This window comes from Ranitomeya variabilis, chromosome 2, assembly GCF_051348905.1.
Source record: "Ranitomeya variabilis isolate aRanVar5 chromosome 2, aRanVar5.hap1, whole genome shotgun sequence".
NCBI classification, from domain to species: domain Eukaryota; kingdom Metazoa; phylum Chordata; class Amphibia; order Anura; family Dendrobatidae; genus Ranitomeya; species Ranitomeya variabilis.
The window spans coordinates 879,298,371-879,324,119 of record NC_135233.1 but is presented as its reverse complement, the minus strand read 5'-3'; the positions used below and the strand labels follow the sequence as shown (position 1 = coordinate 879,324,119).

The 25,749-nt window shown below is 43.5% G+C and overlaps 1 protein-coding gene across 1 annotated transcript in view; it reads left to right on the top strand.

The window, feature by feature from the left end:
• The first annotated feature begins 7,374 nt into the window (after nucleotides 1–7,374).
• The window catches only part of ATP13A4 (ATPase 13A4), a 181,574-nt gene continuing 163,199 nt past the window's right edge, over nucleotides 7,375–25,749 (top strand). The window contains exons 1-2 of the mRNA XM_077290335.1: nucleotides 7,375–7,478; nucleotides 18,411–18,584. Coding sequence (XP_077146450.1) covers nucleotides 7,416–7,478; nucleotides 18,411–18,584 — 237 coding nt within the window. The 5' untranslated portion in view covers nucleotides 7,375–7,415. The remainder of the gene's footprint in view (nucleotides 7,479–18,410; nucleotides 18,585–25,749) is intronic.

Sequence of the window (25,749 nt, the reverse complement as noted above, 5' to 3'; positions counted from 1 at the left end):
ATATGGACAGGGTTCTTTGCTTACAGTTTTTAAGTATGTTTTATTGTGGTGTGTTAATAAACTCCTGTGTTTTTCCATATATTATGTTTTCATTTTTTACGTGGTGTGCATTTTTGGAGTGATACTTGTCTCTCTGCTGGCACTACTGGTCTTTTCATCACTCGCTTGCACCCCATATTACATTTATTTGCTTGCTATAGAGTTGCTTGTAATCTAGCAGTGCGCCTCGTTTCAAAAATGCTTGTCCCAACACCGCTAGTTGCCGTCCAGAAGTGCTGTCCGCACAGTCCCTCCTTTGTTATTGGGGTTCAGTAACGTCAGCTGTTCCCCTGCTGTGTGTGTGGCAATCCCTCCTATCTCCTCCACCTCCACCTCCCCCTCCTGTCCCTGGGCTCCAACACCGCTAGTTGCCGTCCAGAAGTGCTGTCCGCACAGTCCCTCCTCTGTTATTGGTGTTCAGTAACGTCAGCTGTTCCCCTGCTGTGTGTGTGGCAATCCCTCCTATCTCCTCCACCTCCACCTCCCCCTCCTGTCCCTGGGCTCCAACACCGCTAGTTGCCGTCCAGAAGTGCTGTCCGCACAGTCCCTCCTCTGTTATTGGGGTTCAGTAATGTCAGCTGTTCCCCTGCTGTGTGTGTGGCAATCCCTCCTATCTCCTCCACCTCCACCTCCCCCTCCTGTCCCTGGGCTCCAACACCGCTAGTCGCCGTCCAGAAGTGCTGTCCGCACAGTCCCAACAGTCCCTCCTCTGTTATTGGGGTTCAGTAAAGTCAGCTGTTCCCCTGCTGTGTGTGTGGCAATCCCTCCTATCTCCTCCAACTCCTCCTCCCCCTCCTGTCCCTGGGCTCCAACACCGCTAGTTGTTGCCTGGTAGTGCTGTACGCACAGTCCCAACAGTCCCTCCTCTGTTATTGGGGTTCAGTAACGTCAGCTGTTCCCCTGCTGTGTGTGTGGCAATCCCTCCTATCTCCTCCACCTCCACCTCCCCCTCCTGTCCCTGGGCTCCAACACCGCTAGTTGCCGTCCAGAAGTGCTGTCCGCACAGTCCCAACAGTCCCTCCTCTGTTATTGGGGTTCAGTAACGTCAGCTGTTCCCGTGCTGTGTGTGTGGCAATCCCTCCTATCTCCTCCTCCACCTCCCCCTCCTATCCCTGGGCTCCAACACCACTAGTTGCCGTCCAGAAGTGCTGTCCGCACAGTCCCTCCTCTGTTATTGGGGTTCAGTAACGTCAGCTGTTCCCCTGCTGTGTGTGTGGCAATCCCTCCTATCTCCTCCACCTCCACCTCCCCCTCCTGTCCCTGGGCTCCAACACCGCTAGTTGCCGTCCAGAAGTGCTGTCCGCACAGTCCCAACAGTCCCTCCTCTGTTATTGGGGTTCAGTAACGTCAGCTGTTCCCCTGCTGTGTGTGTGGCAATCCCTCCTATCTCCTTTTCCAGCATTAGTGCTGTACACGATGGCTCTTTCAGCTACAAACGCCTGGGGGGGGGGGTTTAAAGTTTTCCTTTCAACTTGCTCCAGTGCAGGCTTCGGCCTACACTCTACTCCCTCTCCTCCTCCTGCTGACCCTGGGCTCTAACACCGCCAGTTGGGGCCCAGATGTGCTAGCTGCACAGAGCCAAACACCAGCCAATGTGTTAGTGGGGTTCAGCACCGCCAGCTGTTCCCCTGCTGTGTAGCCGGCAACGTGTCCTGCAACAGCCACGCAGACACAAGAACTGAAATTGAAGGAAACCTGTCCCCCCTCCCCCAGGCGTTTTTACGTTTTACAGCCACCTTGTACGACAGTAATGCTGCATGTGTGCAAGGTGGCTCAGAAACTTATTCTCCTTGCCCATGTTGAACTGAACACGTCTAAAATGAGTCCTCTGCGACCATTAAAACGTCCCTCAGGTGTGATTTTCCTTTGTATTGACACGCAACAAGCTCCTTGGTAGCGCTGCCCGTCTTCTGGCATCATTGTTTGGCTGCCTGCGCCTCTGCGGCCGCCTTGCCCCACACAACGCCCCTCGGTGTCTTATTTATTTGGACTGCGAGGGTGTGATTGATGGGCATTTCTTCGCCTGTCCCTCATCTCCTTCCGCCTTCTTCGGACTGTGCGTCTTCATGGCCGTGGCATGCGATAAGGGATCAGCTGACGCCGCATAGTCTGAAGCGGGTGTAAGAACCCAAGCGAGAGGCGAACATATGTACTGCGCCAGGCCATGAATCCCAGCCCCGCAGTGTTTTAACAATGTTAAGACACTGCGGGGCTGGGATTCATGGTCATCGCAAACCGCAACGGCCGACATAACATGATGTCAGAGGATGGTCAGCGCTAACAGCGCAAGGCCAAGGGATAACACAAAAGCGCAGACTCCTGTGCAACAAATAACGATACTCAGGAGGCCGCGCACAGCACCAAGGTGGCATTTTTGCCAGCTGTACTGCGTCTCTTTACGAAGGGAACTCACGCCTCAAAATCAGTTTGACTGTGTAAGGGACAAAATGTTATACGTGTTCCTTTCAGCGTGTGCAAGGAGCAAAATTAAAAGAGCAACCTTTACCTTGTGCAGCATTACTGCTGCATAAGCTGTGGCTCTTCTTGTTTGTAACCCCTGAGGGGGGGTTAAAGGTTACCTTTGAAATTGGTTCAATTAGGCTTCGGCCTACACTCTGCTCCCTCTCCTCCTCCTGCTGACCCTGGGCTCTAACACCGCCAGTTGGGGCCCAGATGTGCTGGCTGCACAGAGCCAAACACCTCGCCAATGTGTCAGTGGAGTTCAGCACCGCCAGCTGTTCCCCTGCTGTGTAGCCGGCAACGTGTCCTGCAACAGCCACGCAGGCACAACAGACCCAAAGCTGCCGCCAGTGCAGGCTTCGGCCTACACTCTGCTCCCTCTCCTCCTCCTGCTGACTCTGGGTTCTAACACCGCCAGTTGGTGCCCGGTACTGCTAGCTGCACAGAGCCAAACACCAGCCAATGTGTCAGTGGGGTTCAGCACCGCCAGCTGTTCCCCTGCTGTGTAGCCGGCAACGTGTCCTGCAACAGCCACGCAGACACAAGAACTGAACTTGAAGGGAACCTGTCCCCCCTCCCCCAGGCGTTTGTATGTTTTACAGCCACCTTGTACAGCAGTAATGCTGCATGTGTGCAAGGTGGCTCATAAACTTATTCTCCTCGCACATGTGGAACTGAAAACACGTCTAAAATGTGTCCTCTGTGTGACCATTAAAACGTCCCTGAGGTGTGACTTTCCTTTGTAATGACACGCAGCAACCCCCTTGGTAGCACTGCCCGTCTTCTAACATCATTGTTTGGCTGGCTGCGCCTCTGCGGCAGCCCTGCCCGACACAACGCCCCTCGGTGTCTAATTTATTTTGACTGCGAGGGTGTGATTGATGGGCATGAGCAGTGCATATGTTCGCCTGTCCCTCATCTCCTTCCGCCTTCCTCAGACTGTGCGGCTTCATGGCCGCGGCATGCAATAAGGGATCATCTGACGCCGCACAGTCTGAAGCGGGTGTAAGGACCCGAGTGTGAGAGGCCAACATATGTACTGCGCCAGGCCATGAATCCCAGCCCCGCAGTGTTTTAACTATGTAAAGACACTGCGGGGCTGGGATTCATGGTCATCGCGAACCGCACCGGCCGACATTAAATGATGCCAGAAGATGGGCAGCGCTAACAGCGCAAGGCCAAGGGATAAAACGACAGCACAGACTCCTGTACAGCAAATAACAACGCTCAGGAGGCTGCGCCCAGCACCAAGGTGGGATTCTTGACATCTGTGCTGCGTCTCATTACGAAGGGAACTCCCGCCTCCAACACAGTTTGACTGTATAAAGGGCTAAATGTTATACGTGTTTCATTCAGCGTGTGCAAGGAGAAAAATTAAAAGAGCAACCTTTGACTTGTGCAGCACTACTGCTGCATAAGCTGTGGCTCTTCTAGTTTGTAACACCTGAGGGGGGGTTAAAGCTTACCTTTAAAATTGGTTCAATTAGGCTTCGGCCTACACTCTGCTCCCCCTGCAGAGCCTGGGCTCTAACACCGCCAGTTGGGGCCCGGTACTGCTAGCTGCACAGAGAAAAACACCAGCCAATGTGTCAGTGGGGTTCAGCACCGCCAGCTGTTCCCCTGCTGTGTAGCCGGCAACGTGTCCTGCAACTGCCACGCAGGCACAACAGACCCAAAGCTGCCGCCAGTGCAGGCTTCGGCCTACACTCTGCTCCCTCTCCTCCTCCTGCTGACCCTTTGCTCCAACACTGCTAGTTGGGGCTCTAGGAAGACAAGCTTGAATAGGTCCCCATCCTGGTTCCAGCACCGTCAGCTGGTTCCGGGCAGAGCCTTTGGCTTAGGTGCCTCCTTCTGGGTATCCGAGTTCCACCAACGTCAGGTGGTCCTTGGTAGTGCTTTCAGCACGGGTACCTCCTGCTTAGTAACCGGGTTCCAGTAACGTCAGCTGGTCCTCGGTAGTTCCATTGGCTCTTGGACCTTCGGCTACCCATCCGGGTTCCAGCACCGTCAGCTGGTTCTCGGCAGTGTCTTTTGCTCTTGTACCTTCTGCTCCCCATCCTGGTTCCAGTACCGTCAGCTGGTTCCGGGCAGAGCCTTTGGCTTAGGTGCCTCCCTCTGGGTATCTGAGTTCCACCAACGTCAGGTGGTCCTTGGTAGTGCTTTCAGCACGGGTACCTCCTGCTTAGTAACCGGGTTCCAGTAACGTCAGCTGGTCCTCGGTAGTTCCATTGGCTCTTGGACCTTCGGGTAGCCATCCGAGTTCCAGTTCCATCAGCTGTTTCTCGGCATTTTCTCAGCCTTCTTGTACCTTCTGCTACATTTCCAAGTTCAAGACCCTAAAGACGACGACCCGGAAGACCACCCCTAAGATGACGACGACACCAGAGACGACGACCACTGAGATGACGACGACCCTGGAGACGATGACCCTGAAGACCACCCCGATGACGACGACCCCGGAGACAACGACCCTGGAGACGACGACCCTGGAGACGACGACGACATGGGAGACCGAGAAGCAGAAGAACAAGAGGCTGCAGAACAAAGAGCAGAAGAACATTAAGCATAAGACTAAATATCAGAGCAAAAGATATTATCTAAATTATAAGCAGAAGAAGACTAAGCAGTGTATGGGGGTGAGTCCGTTCCTCCTCGTGGTGCCCCTGGATAAAGCCTGATGCTGCAGGCCAAACTGAACGCGGACAAATGTAACTCTTTTGTGACAGGCAGAACGGAAGGTGTAATCTTCAAACTTTTATAGATAACAACTACGGGAATGCCTGTCACAAATAAGAATATGATGAAGAAGTTGAATATGAAAAAGATAATAGTTAAATAAAAAGAATATGAACAATGTAAAAAAATATATATATAGGTAGAAGAAGAAGAAGATGAATAAGGTGAAGATAGTTGATGTCAAAGAAGCTGATGATGAGGATAATGAAGAAGAAAGTGGGAGAAGTAAAAAAGAAGGTGAAGGACGTGGAAGTAGTGAAACATCAATATCTGAAAAAAAAAATAAAAATAACAGTCAAAATCTTTCTAACGCGGAACGTCATAAAAAAAAACTATAAAAACCTGCTATTCTATTTGTTTGGGCTAAACCTCTGTGCCTTTAATGTCTCCGCCACCTCCCCCAATACATCCTACATTATTCTTAGTTGTTTTCCTTCATGTAGAATTTACCTACAAGGAAAGAAAGGGTTTATTTTAATTCCGATATTTTCGTCCCATTGACTTGCATTGGGATCGGGTATCGGTATCGGATTAGATCCGATACTTTGACGGTATCGGCCGATACTTTCCGATACCGATACTTTCCGATATCGGAAGGTATCGCTCAACACTAGCTATATCATGCCTGAATAGGGGTGGCCATATCTTATATCGATCAAATCTGGTGACAGGTTCCCTCTTTAACTATGGACAACACACGGACTTCACACTGACGACATCTGTGTGCTGTCTGTGATTTTCATGGATCTTTAGTACGGGTAATTTTGATCCATGATGAAGATCAAAAACGGACAAACAGAGTGCAAAAAAATCCACAGACATGTGAATAGCAGCATCCATTATAATTATGTGTTCTGTGAAAATAACGGATAAAACACGTACTTGAAAAATGGACGTCTGAATGAAGCCTGGCTAATGGTGGGAAAATAAAACACTTAAAATTATTTAAAAATAAGTTAAAGGGAGCTTGTAATTTGAAAATACACTATTAACCTGCAGATATGAGGATAATCTGCAGGTTATTTGCGTCCTGAACCTGCCCAGTGCCGGCACTTAGAACCTCGCTGCCGGGAGAAAATTAATTTAAATCCTCCTGACATCGTTCGGGGGAAGCACCGGCTCCGGAACAGTCTTATCAGATAATATATCTTATCAGAGAAATGTGCGTCTTCCCACCCCCACCCAGACCGGTCGGTCGTTTTCAACATTATTAGTTCATGGGAAAGTCTGTATTCAGTGAAAGCAGATTGTTACATTACTGATATTCATCTCCTAACAATCTAGACAGGAGGGTGAGGAGCGAGAGTCAGCGCTCCACAATTCTCCTCCCTTCCCCTCTACATAGAATCTTATCAGTAGCCGCTCTTATCTCCTCTCTTAGTAATATAGCAATCTGTCTTCACTGAATACAGATTTTACCACAGAATTGAGAATTTTAATAATGACCAACACAATCTGGCAGAGAAAGGAGCAGATTTCTCCGATAAGATATATATTACAACGTTCCTTATTTTGACATGTACTCTTGATTTCTGAAATAGAAATTAAAACAACATATACTCCTTAACATAATAAATTCATTTGGACAATAGGTCATTTTCTGATGACTGATTTCAATTTTGAGATTATTTTTTGTTATATGGAAAATTTAAAAAAATATTTAAAAATTAAGTTTAAAAGGATTGTCCAGTTTAAGCTTTGCTTAAAAAGATAAATAAGTAAACAAATTGAGTATTATTTAACCTTTTCAAGCTGCTGGGCTCATTGATTGGCGGCAGCGCTGTCAACAAGACGTCATTGCTGCAGACTAACAGGGTACGGTGCAGCAGACTGCTGGCGCTCGACCCGAGGAGGGAAAGTAATCCCCATTTTGGGTTTTTATTACTAACATAGCTTGTTATTTTATTACACATTCCCTTAAGCAATCTGCAGATACAATGCAATTTTTTAATAGCCTTCTAGCTTGGCCGGGCTGGGCTGGGTCACATGAACATTTTTCGTTTTATTTTGGCAGCTTCCTGGGAACACTATAAGGTACCTGTATGGAAAGGGTTACATTACCTGGCTTCTCTGGAAGGTGGAGCTAGCTTTTAGTTCCTTCACCAGAGAAGTATATTTGTAGCTGACTGCTCAGCAAGGTGTTTAGGGATTTCACTACACAGGAGCAGTCCGGGGGATTGATGGGGGAAAAGCTAATGAACAATCATCATGCCTTGCTTAATGAGGGGGAGGAAAATGAGATGGTAAGTTTTCTAGTTTAATCCATTTGCGCAGCACTCTGGTGACACAGAACAGACTGCTGGCTTTGCATCAGAGTTAGCTGGGACTACTTTTCTTAGTAGGTCCAGTATTCTTTTATCTGCAGATGTAGCAGAGTGGAGTTTGGCATTAGTTCTAGCTGATTACAGCACCTTTATTTGTTATGTGATATGTTTATGTGAAATCACCAAAGGTAAACAAGGCAACGCTGCTACTTCTGTCCCATCTTTTATCAGTAAATTCCAGAACCGCATCTCATATACTGGTAATCTTGAGGAATTAGGGCTTTTGGGGTGACACAGAAGTGCAGGTATGTAATTATTGTTTACCCCGTCCCAGTATAAAGTTCTAGAGGGCTGAAGAGTAAGTCTGGGTTTAGAACACGACCATACCCACAAGTTGTGCCGCCAAGGATTGGCCTGTGCCGCTAATACATCACAGCATAATGTCGGTGAATGGGATTGCATTACGACCCTTAGGGTAAAGTGACAAGGTATACAAAGTAGGTATACAAAGTGATAACCAGTTTGATTTTTTGTGTTTTGTTTGTCGCAATAGCCTAAATGTGACTCCATTTATCTGCATTACACCACAATGTGGCAGCGGCACAGAGTGATCCTTTGCTGCACGAGCCGCGTAGTAGCCGTATAACCACAATCGAAAGACTGGTCACCATACTGAATAAAACGTTAGAAAAGTAGAACTATATATATCAGCACAATGTAGAAGTACAGCGATCTTCTATTTGCCTTCCAACAAGCTGCATCATCTCCCACACGTGTCTATGTAGACAAGACATCTTGCATATACTAGCATGATACAAGCTTTAGGAAGGCAGAAGGTTGAAGACTGATATGAATATGTGCCAAGACCTTTCTGATCCGTCATGCTTGACCTACAGTGTAGTGTTAATCACTGGCATGAAATTTGTTGATTTTCATTAAGCATTTAAACCTATTAGGCATTGCTATAGAAACTGCATTATTGAAGCAGACTTTGTACTTGTATCAAAATTACTGTTTTTTTTTTAAACTTCTTGAGTATCATTTCCTCTATTTGTTAATCTGCTCAGAAACAGCCCAGACCAGTTTAAGACAACTCTGTCTCCATAAGTCTTTAAACGTTGCGTTCTGCCAAAGGGAACAAATGCTCCTCTCTGCTCCTAGGAATTTAATATGGATGCGCTTACTCACATATTATGATCAATGTGCTTTTTCACATGTCCTACTGTGATCCATGTTACAGATCAAACTTGCCAATACAAGTCTGTGACCCCCATGAAACGGTAGACAGCACATGACTGTCATCCTTGTTTGGTCAGTATTTTACTGTTAAATGGATAAGAGAAACTAAGACTTTTTATTTTTCTTCTTGACCAATACTGAAAGTCCATTTTCAATGTTCCAGATGTGTAAAATAATAATAAAAAAGGCATACTAATTTCCCGCTCATCCATTCCAAGCACTGAGTTCCTCTGGGACCTCATGAAATTGGTTATATCCTGGAAACACTGTTACAACCCATTAGTAGCTATTGATGGGCTGCAGCCTTCATATTCCGTAAGACTGAAGCGTTTTGTTAAACTGTTTCCGTATAAAAAGCAGTTGCCACTTTCTCTTTCTATTAAGTTTGTTGAGGTTCTGCTCCTGCAGGATGTATTGCTCATGGAAGGGAATGAGCATTACCAGCATTTCTGTTCAATGTGACCCAGATCTCCACAACAGAAGGCGTAGCCCGAAAGGATTGAGTGTCTGAAAGTCCCCTAAACTATTTATATTGGGAACTCTACTTTTCAGCAGTTTCTTTTTTAATGTCTTTTATTCTAAGAAGACAAAACATCATATCTTAATGCTTGTAATAACTGTGTTCATTTCCGACTACACTGTCCACCACTGATAGATTGTAGAGTTGGCCAGTAACGATGAGCGACTGTGCTTGGATAAGGTGTTATCCGAGCATGCTCGTGTCCTAATAGAGTATTTTCGACGTGGTCGAAAAAAATGGTCAAGTTGCCGCAGCTGTATGTCTCGCGGCTGTTCTACTGCTGCAACACATTCAGGAATTGCCTGTTTGTTCGGCAATCCTTGCATGTGTTGTGGCTGTCGAACAGTTGTGAGACATGCAGCAGCTGCGACTCAAGCACTTTTTTCGTTTACACTGAAAATCCGCGATTAGGACATTAGCGAGCTTAGATAACATATCCGAGCACAGTCGCTCATCACTAATGGCCAGTAATATAGGCAACAAGCAGTAAAGACTAGAATTAAAAATCCATTCTTTCTTGAAAACAAAGGGGATTTAAAAAAAAAAATAGATTGCAGAGTTACTTGTTTTTACAAGGACTTTACAAATTGGCCCAATAGAGTTGTATGAGAAAGTGTTTGCCTCCTTCCTGATTTCCTATTCTTTTGCATGTTTGTCACACATTTAAATGCTTCAGATCACCCCAAAAATTTAAATATTAGACAATGATAACACAAGTAAACACAAATTGCAGTTTTTAAATGAAGGTCTTCATTATTAACAGAAAAATAAATCTAAACCTACAGAGCCCTGTGTGAAAAAGTGATTGCCCCCTAAACCTAATAACTGGTTGGGCCACCCTTAGCAGCAAAAACGGCAATCAAGCATTTTCAATAATTGGCAATGAGTCTTTTACAACGGTTTGGAGGACTTTTGGCCCACTCATCTCCGCAGAATTGTTGTAATTAAGCAACTTTGGAGGGTTTCCGAGCATGAACAGCCTTTTTAAGGTCATGCCACAGCATTTCTGTAGGATTAAGGTCAGGACTTTGACTAGGCCACTCCAAAGTCTTAATTTTTGTTTTTATTAAGACACTCAGCAGTGGACTTGTTGGTGTGTTTTGGAACATTGTCCTTCTGTATAACACAAGTGTGCTTCAGCTTGAGGACACAAATGGCCAGACATTCTGCTTCAGGATTTTTTGTTAGACAGCAGAATTCATGATTCTATTTACCACAGCATGTCTTCCAGGTCCTGAAGCAGCAAAACAGCCCCAGACCATCACACTACCACCGCCATATTTTGCTGTTGGCATGATGTTACTTTTCTGAAATACTGTGTTACTTCTACACCAAATATACTGGAACATACACCTTCCAAAAAGTTTAACTTTTGTCTCATTAGTCCACAGACTATTCTCCCAAAAGTTTTTTGGATCATCAAGATGTTTTTTGGCAAAACTAAGACAAGCCTTTTTGTTCTTATTGCTCAGCATTGGTTTTCATCTTGGAACTCTGCCATGCAGGCCATTTTTGCCCAGTCTTTCTTATAGTAGAGTCATGAAAAGTGACCTTAAAGGGAACCTGTCACCCCAAAAATCAAAGATGGGCTGCGGCCACCGGCATCAGGGGTTTATCTACAGCATTCTGTAATGCTGTAGATAAGCCCCCGATGTATTCTGAAAGATGAGAAAAAGACATTAGATTATACTCACCCAGGGGTGGTTCCGCTGCGGTCCGGGTCCGATGGGCGTCACGTTCCGGTCCGGGGCCTCCCATCTTCTTACGATGACATCTTCTTGTCTTCATGCCGCAGCTCCTGCACAGGCGTACTTTGTCTGCCCTGTTGAGGGCAGAGCAAAGTACTGCATTGCGCAGGCGCCAGGAAAGGTCAGAGAGGCCAAGCGCCTTCACACTGCAGTACTTTGCTCTGCCCTCAACAGGGCAGACAAAGTAAGCCTGCGCCGGAGCAGCGACAGGAAGCAAAGAAGAGAATGTTATCCTATGAAGATGGGAGGTGCCGTCCCCCTAACCACGACGCACATCGGACCGGACCGCACTAGGACCGCCCCTGGGTGAGTATAATCTAACTTGTGTTTCTTATCTTGCAGGTTACATCTGGGGCTTATCTACAGCATTATAGAATGCTGTAAATAAGCCCCTAATGGCAGTGGCCTTAGCTTATAGGCCTAAAATGGGGTGACAGATTCCCTTTAAAGGGAATCTGTCAGGTTTTTGATTTTCAATCTGAGAGCTGCATCATGTAGGGGCAGAAACCCTGATTCCAGCTCTGTGTCACTTTCTAGGCTGTGTGCCGTTGTTTAAATAAAATCAGTGTTTTATCAGGAGAAGAGAAGCACTACAAGACTAGGTATCTCGTGGCTCCTAGTCCACCTGGTCTGTGTAACCCCACCCCCACCACTGGCTAGCAGCTTTCTGTACAGTGTACACAGAAAACTGCCAGTCATTGATGTGGGTGGAGTTACACAGAGCTTAGGATTCTGAGCACTGCTATATCTGCAGCAGAAAAAAATAATAATTGTGTCGCAATGACAGCATGCTGACCAGAAAGTGACACATTGCTGCAATCAGGGTTTCTGTGTCTACAACATGCTGCTCTCAGATTACATAGTAAAAACCTGGTAAAAGATCCCCTTTAAGGGGAACCACGGGCAGCATTAATAAGAGTCTGTCTTCACAATTGCAGCCAGGTATGTTTTATTCTGCAATGTTGCAATTGTTTGAAAAGCTGGCTGAAGACCTGACTAGTCTGATGACGACCCCAGCTGGCTTTTCCCACCCCACTCCCGTCGATTGACAGGTCTCTATAATTATTTGTATATAGAAGTGTTTGGGGTCGACTTTTCTTAAAGTAGAAAACCCCTTTTACCTAAGTTTATGTAGATTAGCTATAAGACAGTGTTAGTAAATGTGCGCCAATATATTTTCCTGACAGATTTACATAAAATCAGAAGGCATTTGGTGGTAACGTAAAGGCTGTACGCTTTTATATAGATGTTGGAGTATATAATCTCCATATAAATCAGAGCTGTACTTCATTCCTGTGCATGAGAGAATGGATAGGTAGGCCTTGCTCATTACCCTTCTGGACACCTGTGTAGTAAAGACAAGATTAGGGCATCCGCCATATTCTATCATCTTCATTAGGAGATCTGTAGTCTTCAGCTCACCATTGAATTAAACAGGTTATTTGTACCTTTTGTATTTCAGCCTCTTAATAAATCTGAACTGACATATCAGACACAGCCCATAGACAGGAGTGGCACAATTTATTTTTTTTTCTAACCCCAGACAAGTTCTTTATATGTGCCTGATTTTTGTCCCATTGTTATTTTCCTAAACATAGAGCACTGACAAGCAAAGATCAATCATCAGAAAGCACTTTCACACGGCAGCATTCTAGCCAGTGTGTTTCATCACTATTTGTAACCAGAGCCTGGAGTGAAAACTACAAATAATGGAAACTATAATGGAATAACTCCTGCCTCTTCTGTGTCTAGAAATATTTCTGGATTTGGCTTAAAAATACTGAAGTATGAAAGTGACCTTAGCGTGGACTGGCACATGACTTTCCTGTTACGGATTTGACCCCAGCAAATATGTGTTGATTTGGATGCAGATTTACCTTGGACAGCTTTATTCCTTGTATATAAGTGTTATAGATATGGGATATTGCTGTGAGCATAATTATTATTAATGTAAAATAAAAAATGTTTGCATATCTAAGTGCTATACAGGTCCTTCTCAAAAAATTAGCATATAGTGTTAAATTTCATTATTTACCATAATGTAATGATTACAATTAAACTTTCATATATTATAGATTCATTATCCACCAACTGAAATTTGTCAGGTCTTTTATTGTTTTAATACTGATGATTTTGGCATACAACTCCTGAAAACCAAAAAAACCTGTCTCAATAAATTAGCATATCAAGAAAAGGTTCTCTAAACAACCTATTACCCTAATCTTCTGAATCAACTAATTAACTCTAAACACATGCAAAAGATACCTGAGGCTTTTAAAAACTCCCTGCCTGGTTCATTACTCAAAACCCCCATCATGGGTAAGACTAGCGACCTGACAGATGTCAAGAAGGCCATCATTGACACCCTCAAGCAAGAGGGTAAGACCCAGAAAGAAATTTCTCAACAAATAGGCTGTTCCCAGAGTGCTGTATCAAGGCACCTCAATGGTAAGTCTGTTGGAAGGAAACAATGTGGCAGAAAACGCTGTACAACGAGAAGAGGTGACCGGACCCTGAGGAAGATTGTGGAGAAGGACCGATTCCAGACCTTGGGGAACCTGAGGAAGCAGTGGACTGAGTCTGGTGTGGAAACATCCAGAGCCACCGTGCACAGGCGTGTGCAGGAAATGGGCTACAGGTGCCGCATTCCCCAGGTAAAGCCACTTTTGAACCATACACAGCGGCAGAAGCGCCTGACCTGGGCTACAGAGAAGCAGCACTGGACTGTTGCTAAGTGGTCCCAAGTACTTTTTTCTGATGAAAGCAAATTTTGCATGTCATTCGGAAATCAAGGTGCCAGAGTCTGGAGGAAGACTGGGGAGAAGGAAATGCCAAAATGCCATGGTGTGGGGTGCCATGTCAGCTGCTGGTGTTGGTCCACTGTGTTTCATCAAGGGCAGGGTCAATGCAGCTAGCTATCAGGAGATTTTGGAGCACTTCATGCTTCCATCGGCTGAAATGCTTTATGGAGATGAAGATTTCATTTTTCAGCACGACCTGGCACCTGCTCACAGTGCCAAAACCACTGGTAAATGGTTTACTGACCATGGTATTACTGTGCTCAATTGGCCTGCCAACTCTCCTGACCTGAACCCCATAGAGAATCTGTGGGATATTGTGAAGAGAAAGTTGAGAGACGCAAGACCCAACACTCTGGATGAGCTTAAGGCCGCTATTGAAGCATCCTGGGCCTCCATAACATCTCAGCAGTGTCACAGGCTGATTGCCTCCATGCCACGCCGCATTGAAGCAGTCATTTCTGCCAAAGGATTCCCGACCAAGTATTGAGTGCATAACTGAACATTATTATTTGATGGTTTTTTTGTTTGTTATTAAAAAACACTTTTATTTGATTGGACGGGTGAAATATGCTAATTTATTGAGACAGGTTTTTTTGGTTTTCAGAAGTTGTATGCCAAAATCAGCAGTATTAAAACAATAAAAGACCTGACAAATTTCAGTTGGTGGATAATGAATCTATAATATATGAAAGTTTAATTGTAATCATTACATTATGGTAAATAATGAAATTTAACACTATATGCTAATTTTTTGAGAAGGACCTGTATATCCTAAATTTAATTTAGTCAAGATGAGAATTATGAACGGTTCCAAATATCAGTCAGTTTTGTAACAAATCTTCAGGTTTCTGCTAAAAAGCTGAAGGTTAAAGAGGAATTTCACAGCTCTGCACAACACTGACCCTAAGCATACCGCCGACTCAACAAAAGAATGGCTTCACAAGAAGAAATTCAGTTTTGCAAAGTCCCAGCCAGAGCCCAGACCTAAACCTACTTGAAAATCTGTGGGTGACTTGAAGAGTCCTATACACAGGAGATGCCCTCCCAATCTGACAGATTTGGAGCACTACTGCAAGGAAGAATGGGCAAAGATGGCCAATTCTAGACATACCATGCTGATAAACTCCTAGCCAAAAAGTCTGACTGCTGCCATAATTTCAAAGAGTACTTCAACAAAGTATTAGTGTAAAGGTGTACATATTTATGTAGCCACGTTATTTTAGTTCTTTATTTTTCTTTTTCCACCCAAAAAGAGTTTTATTTATTTTTTAATTAAATTGTACACATTGTGAAGATTGAACAAAAACAAGCTAGATCATTTATACAATTGCCTAAATCATCTCGTTTTGACATTCGAATTCACAAACTTCAGCAAATTTTCTAAAAAAATATAGGTTTGCAGACAAGCACAAGTATTTCAGTTGCCCTGAAAAAACATTTACAGTTCTGTGCGAAATATTAGCAGTCTAACATCATTATCACCAATGTGTTTAATTACTGGGGAAAAACCATGAGTAGGTTTAGGCAAGTAATGGGCAATCAACAGTCATGACATGCGCTCTGCTAATTGGGTGTAATCAGCTCATTTGTTGAAAGAGGGTATTCTAAAGGTACCTTCACACTAAACGATATCGCTAGCGATCCGTGACGTTGCAGCATCCTGGCTAGCGATATCGTTGAGTGTGACAGGCAGCAGCGATCAGGATCCTGCTGTGACATCGCTGGTCGTTGGTTAAAGTTCAGAACTTTATTTGGTCGTCAGATCGCCGTGTATCGTTGTGTTTGACAGCAAAAGCAATGATACCAGCGATGTTTTGCAATGGTAACCAGGGTAAATATCGGGTTACTAAGCGCAGGGCCGCGCTTAGTAACCCGATGTTTACCCTGGTTACCAGTGTAAAATGTAAAAAAACAAACAGTACATACTCATCTTCGCGTCCCCCGCCGTCCGCTTCCTGCACTGACTGAGCGCCGGCCGTAAAGTGAAAGCACAGCACAGCGGTGACGTCACCGCTCTGCTGTTAGGGCTGGCGCTCAGTCAGTGCAGGAAGTGGACGGCGGGGGACGCGAAGGTGAGTATGTACTGTTTGTTTTTTTACATTTTACACTGATAACCAGGGTAAACATCGGGTTACTAAGCGCGGCCCTGCGCTTAGCAACCCGATGTTTACCCTGGTTACCCGGGGACCTCGGCATCGTTGGTCGCTGGAGAGCGGTCTGTGTGACAGCTCTCCAGCGACCAAACAGCGACGCTGCAGCGATCGGCATCGTTGTCTGTATCGCTGCAGCGTCGCTTAGTGTGAAGGTACCTTAATTAATAGCAGTCCGGAATTCAATTAGTGAGGTAATTCATTTTGTTAAGAAACAGGTGTCAATTATGGCCCTGCTGGTTTTAGTCTTTGTTCAGTGAGTAAAATTGGCCTTTCTAGACATTGTACCAAAGGAGAAAGAAATTTGATCAAGAAGTTGATTGGAGAAGGGAAACAAAATAATTGGCTGCTTTGCTCAAAAGATTTCCAATCCTTTAAAATGGCAAACAAAACCCAAAACATGTGGTAGGAAAAGAAATACTACCATCCTCCATAGATCATAGAATCACAAGAATGGCAAACAAACAAACATCCCATGATTAGCTCCAGGGAGATCAAAGATCTTCAGGTATCTGTCAATCCTGCAACTATCAGAAGATGCCTACCTGAAGCCAAACCGTTTGCAAGAAAAATACTTAATAGTTGTCTACAGATATCTGAAGGGCTGTCACAGTGTAGAGGGATCATCCTTATTCTCATTTGCACATGGAAACACGAGAAGCAATGGAAAAAAATTGAAAGTGAGAAGATACAGATTAGATATTAGAAAAACTTTTTGACAGTGAGGGTATCGATGAGTGGAACAGGCTACCATGAGAGGTGGTGAGTTCTCCTTCAATGAAAGTCCTCAAACAGAGCAGAGGCTGGACAGACACCTGTCTGAGATGGTTTAGTGAGTCCTGCATTGAGCAGGAGGTTGGACACGATGACCCAGGAGGTCCCTTCCAACTCTAACATTCTACGATTCTATGGAATCCTTGTTAACTACCATTGCTGGAATAAAAACACATTTGTTGAAAAGGTTACAGTTTGACTAGCCTAAACAGAAATGGCGCAACAATGTATAAACAGATGAGTGCAAGATTGTTCTTATTGGGTCTAAAGGCCGGAGACAGTCTGTGAGACGACTCATAAACACTGAATTTAAGCCACAGTACACTGTGAAGACTGTAAAACATGAAGGTGCAAGATTAATGGTTTGGGTAGATTCTCATATTAGGGAGTTGGGCCAAACCAGGCACCATGGACCAGTTTGAAAATATCAAAATATTGTAAGAAGTCATGTCGCCTTCTGTTAAAGAAGAAATGCTCTTGAAATGGGTGTTTCAGCAGGACAATGCCCCCAAGCACACCAGCAAGCGGGCAACATCCTGGTTTCAGACCAATAAGATTGATATTATGAAGTGGCCAGCCCAATCCCCAGACCTCAATCCGATTGAAAAATTGTGGAGTGACATCAAAAATGCTGCCTTTAATACACAACCTAAGAATTCAAAAAAACTTTGAAATGTAGTCCTGTCAGCTGGGACTGGAATATTTGTTCTCAGGTGTCAGATGTTAGTTGACCCCATGCCACACAGATATCAGAAATAAAGGTTATGTAACTAAACATTAGTTCGTTGTTTAACAGAAAAGCAGTCTGTAAACAAATTTCAGTTTATGCTGTAAATATTCGAGTTTGTAAATGAAAAGGCAGACACTGCTATTTTTTTGAGCAACTTATTATTCTTGATGTTTTGTTCATGTTTTTATTTGGAATTGAATGTGCAGTGCTCTCAGTGCCTTTGTGTATATGGAATTAAATGTTTTTATGATGATTAAACTTTAGTTCCGCTGTTTTAAACAATCTGCCATTACTTTGCACATAATTGTATAACCTTAAGAGGTTTCATAGGACTGTATCCAATCCAACCTTTTCAAACTCTTTAATTCAAACTTAGCTTTAGTAATGTCAAAGTGACCTCAACATATATGACTATGGGAAAACAGATGGTCACCGTTTTTCACTGCTTTGCTGTCACACACTATCTCTAATGTTTTTTTAACGTTTTTTTGGCTTTCCCTCCCCTTCTCTATTCCTAAACTGTGATCTGTGACATCCTTTCACTATCTAGATTCACCTCGAAATGGCTGCTGCATTTCTTGCTTGTGCTTTTATACAGGCTATAAGACCCTCTTGATTGGCTGTGCTATATGATGTGGTGGCTACAAGGCATTATGAGGAAGCCTACCAGGTGCCCATGGGAATTTTCCCTGGCTGATATAATCCTTTTCAGAGTGTACACTGTTGGAGACCATTTTTCTCGATTTACACAAATTGGCTTGCAAATTGTTTGAATTCGTCACGTTCAGTAAATTCTGAAAAATTTGACACAAATTTGATTTGCATCAACTCGATTCTCTCATTTCTATTATCCACTTTTTACACCAATGTACTCATTATATCAAATGGCATTTAAAGAAGACTGGAGTAAAGACTGTTTACTTGAAATAAATTCCTTTTTTTTTTTCAGGATGCATTTGGATACAAGACCAGCACCTGTCGAAAAGTTCTGTGTATATGTGGATATATTTTCTCCCTTGGATTTCTATGGCTTATATTCTACTGGAAACCAGAATGGCATGTGTGGGCCAATTGCATCCAGTCTTCCTTACAGGAAGCTGACGTTGTACTGCTCAGAACCACAGTAAGTTTTTTTGTAATATATTTTCCCCTAAAAAATGACTGACCAATGAACAAAATACTTTTCAGCAGGCAGTGGCCTTTTGTATAATTATCTGTGAATGCAAATGTAAATCTGGTTTGTTTTTCATTAAAGTGTATTCTAGGCTCTCTCAACTGTTTGCAATATATTGCATTTTAACCCCTTAATGACCGCAGATATGCCTTTGAATGGCAGCAGTTAACGGGCCTTTTTCCTCAGCACCACTTTTTAACAGCACTGAGAAATAGATGAATATCACCCTATCAGAACATCTCCAGGTAGCTGAAACCTTGGAGAACACGATTGGGGCTGGTTTTTATGGTTCCCGATCCCCTGATCACCATTATTAAATGACTAATATTTATCCCATTAGAAAAAAAAGGAAAATCCATTTAAAAATAATTTCTCCCTCCTCTGATCTAATTTGTCAGAGGAGAGAGAAATGGTGTCCCCTGGTCCCCTATGGTACCTTGGTATCGGAACTGCCATTCCCGGTCCCCCTCCTTTTGTTCCCGAAGCAAAATGGTGGGCGCATGCCCTGTGCACCTGACAAGAGCTGTCTGCCTGCACACGGCAATGTCACAAATCAATTTCATTTAATTGGTTTCTGACCCTATCACACTGATAAAAACCCCAATATTTAGTAAATATGACAGCACTTGACCTGTGCCTCTCTCTTCTCCTCTTTTATTTGTTCTGAGAGAGAAAAGAGATACACTGCGCTCCAGTGCTGTCCTGTCTAATAAAAAAAAAAATCACATTTCTAGATCAGCTTCAATAAATTGTTCCCCAAGCCCCTCCGCACCAGACAGGTTAAATTTTTTTCTTCCTTTTTTTTTATAATTTTCCTTTCTTTCTTTGTATTTAGCTAGGGTTACGGTTAAGACCTAGGTTTATGTTTAGGGCTAGGGTTTCTTCAAATATAAAATATCTATCTATCTATATACTAGATGGTGGCCCAATTCTAACGCATCGGGTATTCTAGAATATGTATGTATGTATGTATGTATATAGCAGCCACATAGTATATAGCACAGGCCACGTAGTATATAGGAGCCATGTAGCATATAGCAGACAAATAGTACGTGGCCTGTGCTATACACTATGTGGCTGCTATATACATACATACATACATATTGTAGAATACTCGATGCGTTAATACAGGCCACGCAATATATAACAGTGGCCACGCAGTATATAACACAGCCCAAACAGTATATAACACAGCCCACGTACTATATAACAGCCCACGCAGTATATAGCAGCCTCGCAGTATATAACACAGGCGACGTAGTATATAACAGAGCCGCCGCCTCACCACCGCCAGAGCCGCCGCCTCACCACCGCCAGAGCTGCCGCCTCACCACCGCAAGAGCCGCCGCCTCATCCCTACCTTCTGTCTCTTCCCCACTATCCCATAGAATGTAGGTCCGCAAGGACAGGGTCCTCTCCCCTCTGTACCAGTCCGTCACTGTAAACCTGTTTACTGTAAACGATATCTATAACCCTGTATGTAACCCCTTTCTCATGTACAGCACCATGGAATTAATGGTGCTATATAAATTAATAATAATAATTATAATAATAATAATAACACAGGCCACGTCATATATAGCACAGCCCATGCAGTACAAAACACAGCCCACATAGTATGTAACACTGGCCACGTAGTATATAGCAGCCACGCGGAGTGGGCACCATATCCCTATTTAAAAAAATAATTAAAATAAAAAATAGTTATATACTCACCCGCCGGGATCCAGCGAAGCTCTGCCGATGCGCGCGCGGCTGCCGCCATCTTCCGTTCCCAGGATGCATTGCGAAATTATCCACATGACTTAGCGGTCTCACAGGACCGCTAAGTCTTCTGGGGAATTTCCCAATGCATCTCTGGGAACGGAAGATGGCGGAAGCCACGCGCGCCTGGGCGAACTACGGAGGGTGAGAATAGCAGGTTTTTTTGTTTTTTTATTATTTTTAACATTACATCTTTTACTATTGATGCTGCATAGGCAGTTTGGTTTTGGTCTCTTCTCTGCAGTGGTTTCCACTGATAAATCTCACAGTACACCAAGACTATATGCTGTATTTTAATTAATATTTGACTATATTAGATCGTTTGGTTTATTTTGGGTGTTCTGTGTTTTCAAATAAATTCCTGTAGCAAATGAAGATCCAAAGGTTTTACAAATGTATTTTTTGGGAGATGAACAAATGCAAGCTGATAGATGTTGTTTGATTTTTGTATCAGCACAATCAGTTAGTAAACCTTTTCAAAATAGCCTTAGAAAGAATGCCAAGTGATGACTATCAAGTTGTAATAAGAGCAGACAAGACACCGGTTGGCGAGCATGAAAGGCGATTTAATTCTCCAACTGTTAACGAAGTAGCTATTGCAATGGTTGGAAAGAACTTTAAAAGCCAAGATATAATTATTCAGCAACGAAGCGACAAGCTTCAACGTATTGCAGAAACACATAGATCATATGATGCTCTGCAATATCCTATAATATATTGGAATGGCCAAGATGGCTATCACTTTAATATAACACAGACTGATCCCAAGACTGCTAGGCCAACCAATTAAAAAAATATCAGATATGGGACTTTTATACCTACCAAATAATGATCTGCCATGGATCTTCTAACCACATTTTACAATGTCGGCAACTTTTTCATCAATTTATACTTGATATGTATGCCAAGGTGGAAAGTGAGAGTCTTTTGTACATACGATTGAACCAACAAAAGGTTAGAGTGGATGAATACATTCATTTAAGGGATGCTGTTGCTAATGATGGCAACGTGGCTGACATTGGGAGTATGTTTATTTTACCGGCTACATTTACTGGAAGTCCCAGACATAGGTAATGGCGTCCTGAGTAGTGATGAGCGAGTGTACTCGTTGTTCGGGTGGTCTCCGAGTATTTATGACTGCTCGGAGATTTAGTTTTCCTCGCAGCAGCTGGATGATTTGCGACTGTTAGACAGTTTGATTACATGTGGGAATTCACTAGCAACCAGGCAACCCCCACATGTACTCAGGCTGGGTAGTAGCTGTAAATCATTTAGCTGAGGTGATGAAAACTAAATCTCCAACACTAACAAATACTCGGAGGTCACCCGAGCAACAAGTACACTCACTCATCACTAGTCCTCTGCATACACATGCATATGTTCATATATACGGTCGTCCTGATTTGTTTATTACAGTTACATGTAATCCAACTTGGCCAGAGATAAGGGAAGAGCTTCTGAATGGTCAGGTCCCCTCTGATCGACATGATTTAACAGCAAAGGTTTTTAAACAAAAACTGATCAAGCTCATGGACGTAATTACAAAGTGTTACATTTTTGGTGAAAGTCAGTGTTGGATGTATTCAATTGAGTGGCAAAAAAGAGGTCTTCCACATGCTCATTTACTGATATGGCTAAAGGATAAGATACGTCCTGATCAAATTGACAGTGTTATTTCTGCTGAGCTTCCAAATCCAGAAGAGGACCCGGTACTTTTTGAAACTTCTTCTAAAAATATGATCCATGGCCCATGTGGTCCACTTAACCCAAGATCGCCATGTATGAAGGAAGGAAAATGTACTAAAAAGTATCCTCGCAACTTGATTGTAGAAAGACAAACAGGAGATGATGGTTATCCTCTTTACAGAAGACGGAAACCTGAACAGGGAGGATTTACTACAACAATCAGATTAAAAAGGGTTAAACAAAATACAGATATTGAAATAGATAATCTATGGGTTGTACCTTAAGGCCCCGTCTCACATAGCGAGATCGCTAGCGAGATCGCTGCTGAGTCACAAGTTTTGTGACGCAACAGCGACCTCAGTAGCGATCTCGCTATGTGTGACACGTACCAGCGATCAGGCCCCTGCTGTGAGATCGCTGGTCATGTTGGAATGGCCTGGACCATTTTTTGGTCGTTGAGGTCCCGCTGACATCGCTGAATCGGTGTGTGTGACACCGATCCAGCGATGTCTTCACTGGTAACCAGGGTAAACATCGGGTTACTAAGCGCAGGGCCGCGCTTAGTAGCCCGATGTTTACCCTGGTTACCAGCGTAAATGTAAAAAAAAAACAAACAGTACATACTCACCATCTGATGTCCGTCAGGTCCCTTGCCGTCCGCTTCCTGCTCTGACTGACTGCCGGCCGTACAGTGAGAGCACAGCACAGCAGTGACGTCACCGCTGCGCTTTGCTCTCACTGTACGGCGGCACTGTCAGAGCAGGAAGCAGACGGCAAGGGACCTGACGGACATCAGATGGTGAGTATGTACTGTTTTTTTTTTTTTTACATTTACGCTGGTAACCAGGGTAAACATCGGGTTACTAAGCGCGGCCCTGCGCTTAGTAACCCGATGTTTACCCTGGTTACCCGGGTGCTGCAGGGGGACTTCGGCATCGTTGAAGACAGTTTCAACGATGCCGAAGTCGTTCCCCTGATCGTTGGTCGCTGGAGAGAGCTGTCTGTGTGACAGCTCCCCAGCGACCACACAACGACTTACCAACGATCACGGCCAGGTCGTATCGCTGGTCGTGATCGTTGGTAAATCGCTATGTGAGACGGGGCCTTTACTCTCCACTGCTTTCAAAATTGTTTGATGCTCATATTAACATAGAATATTGTAACTCTGTTAAGTCAATTAAATACATTTGCAAATATGTTAACAAGAGCAGTGATATGGCAGTTTTCCGGCTAGAGAATCCAAAATGTACATCTGGAGAGATTATGCTGTATCAGATGGGAAGGTATATAAGTAGTAATGAAGCCGTGTAGCGATTACTACATTTTCCCATACATGAAATACATCCGACTTTAGTTCATCTGAGTGTCCATCTTGAAAATGGACGAGTTTATTTTACTCCCAACAATGCAGAGGAAAGAGCTGCTCAACCACCCAATACAACATTGACAGCTTTCCTTCTCCTATGTCAAGCAGATCCATTTGCAAGGACTTTATTATATTCAAATGTTCCAAAATATTATACATGGAATAAATCGAGAAAAGTATTTTGCAAAAGGAAAAAAGGTGCAAGGGTCCCAGGATGGGATGGATGTTCCAGTGATGCTCTTGGATTTGTGTATACAATGCATCCAAACAACGCAGTGTTACTACCTCCAATTACTGCTTCACACTGTCCGTGAGCCATCTTCTTTCACAGATTTGAAAATAGTTGATGGAGAGCTGTGTCAAACTTACAGGGAAGTATGCCAAAAGCATCGTCTGATCGAAGATGATCAATACTGGGACATGACATTGCAGGAAGCATCTGTCACTCTCTTTCCACCTCAACTAAGAGGCCTGTTCGCTACAATAATTGCAGCCTGTGCACCTTCCAATCCCTGTGCGCTTTGGGACAAATACAAAGAATATCTTAGTGAAGATATTCTTAGAGTGCAAAGGAGAGTTAATCCAGACTTAGACTTAAATTTCACTGCTGCATATTCAGCAAAGCCCTCCTGATGTTAGAAGAAAGGTGCATATCTATCAATAGTAAAACTCTAAAAGAATTAGGTTTTCCAGCACCAAATCGACCAGACTTTGACATGATGAACAGAGATATTCTGCAAGAAAAAAGCTATGATTTGGAAAAATGTAAAGAATTTGTCATATTAAATAAGCCTCTATTGGTTGATGATTAAAGATCGGCCTATATGGCAATTATGGCTCAGATTGCCAGTGGAATTGGGGGACTAATTTTCCTAGATGCATCAGGAGGTACTGGTAAATTAGCAGTAATTAATTTGCTGATTGCAGAAATTCGCTAAAACAATGACATTGCCTTGGCTGTTGCATCATCTGGGGTTGTGGCCACTCTTTTAGATGGAGGGTGCATGGCTCATTCAGAACTAGGATTGCCTTTTAATCTAGCGCTGTCAGAAACTCCTGTCTGTAATATCACTAAGGGTTCTGGGAAAGCTAAGGTATTACGAACTTGCAAACTAATTGTTTGGGATGAATCTACCATAGGGCACAAGAAAGCGGTCGAGGCCCTTGATCGCACCTTGAAAGATCTGCGGGGAACTGATCGTTTAATGGGGGGAATTGTTGTAATTTTTGCAGGTGACTTCTGCCAGACATTACTTGTTCTTAAGGGAGCAACAGCAGCGGATGAGCTGAATGCCTGTCTAAAATCTTCTTATCTGTGGATACATGTTCAGAAGCAAACTCTTACTAGTAATATGCGGGTTCATTTGGTGGGAAATACAACTACGGACACATTTACACACCAGCTACTATGCCTTGGAAATTACAGGTTCCCTACTGATTCCACTACTGGTCTCATTTCCTTTCCGGAAGATTTTTGTGAAATGACATCTTCGGTAATGGAAATTATCGACCAAGTTTTCCCTGATAGTTGTCACAATTTTAACAACCATCAGTGGCTTTGTGAATGTGCAAACCTAGCACCTAAAAATGATAGTGTCAGCTCCATAAATCTACTAATTCAAGGAAGGCTGCCTGGTCTAGCGAACACATACATGTCCATTGATTCAGTCATGGAGCGTGAACAAGCCATAATGTATCCATTAGAGTTCCTGAATTCTTTGGAGCCTCCTGGAATGCCACCACATAAGCTCACTTTAAAAATAGGAGCCATAATAATTTTGCTTCAGAACCTTGACCCACCAAAAATGTGTAATGGCACAACATTTTGGATTAAGAGTGTCATGGCCAATGTTATTGAAGACACTATTCTTATGGGAAACTCTAAGGGAGCAAATGTTTTCATTCCGCGTATTCCTTTGCTACCCAGCGACATGCCCTTCAATTTTAAGCATTTGCAGTTCCCAATCCGACTTGCATTTGCTATGACTATAAACAAAGCACAAGGTCAATCACTTAAAGTAGCCGGTATTAATTTGGAGAGCCCGTGTTTTTCACATGGACAGTTGTACGTTGCTTGCTCTTTTCATATATGCACCTGAAGGTAAAACCAGAAACATTGTTTGCCAAAAAGCACTACAAGTTGTTTAACTGTAAACCAATTTTACTCTTTTGTCGGTGAACTACACTGGAGGGAGGGGGGAAGGGTTGCACTATGTTGTTAATTGGGTGTAAATGTTTTATATGTTTGTGTAAGGTGCATACTTTTCATTTTTGATAAAAAAAATAGTTCAAAAAATA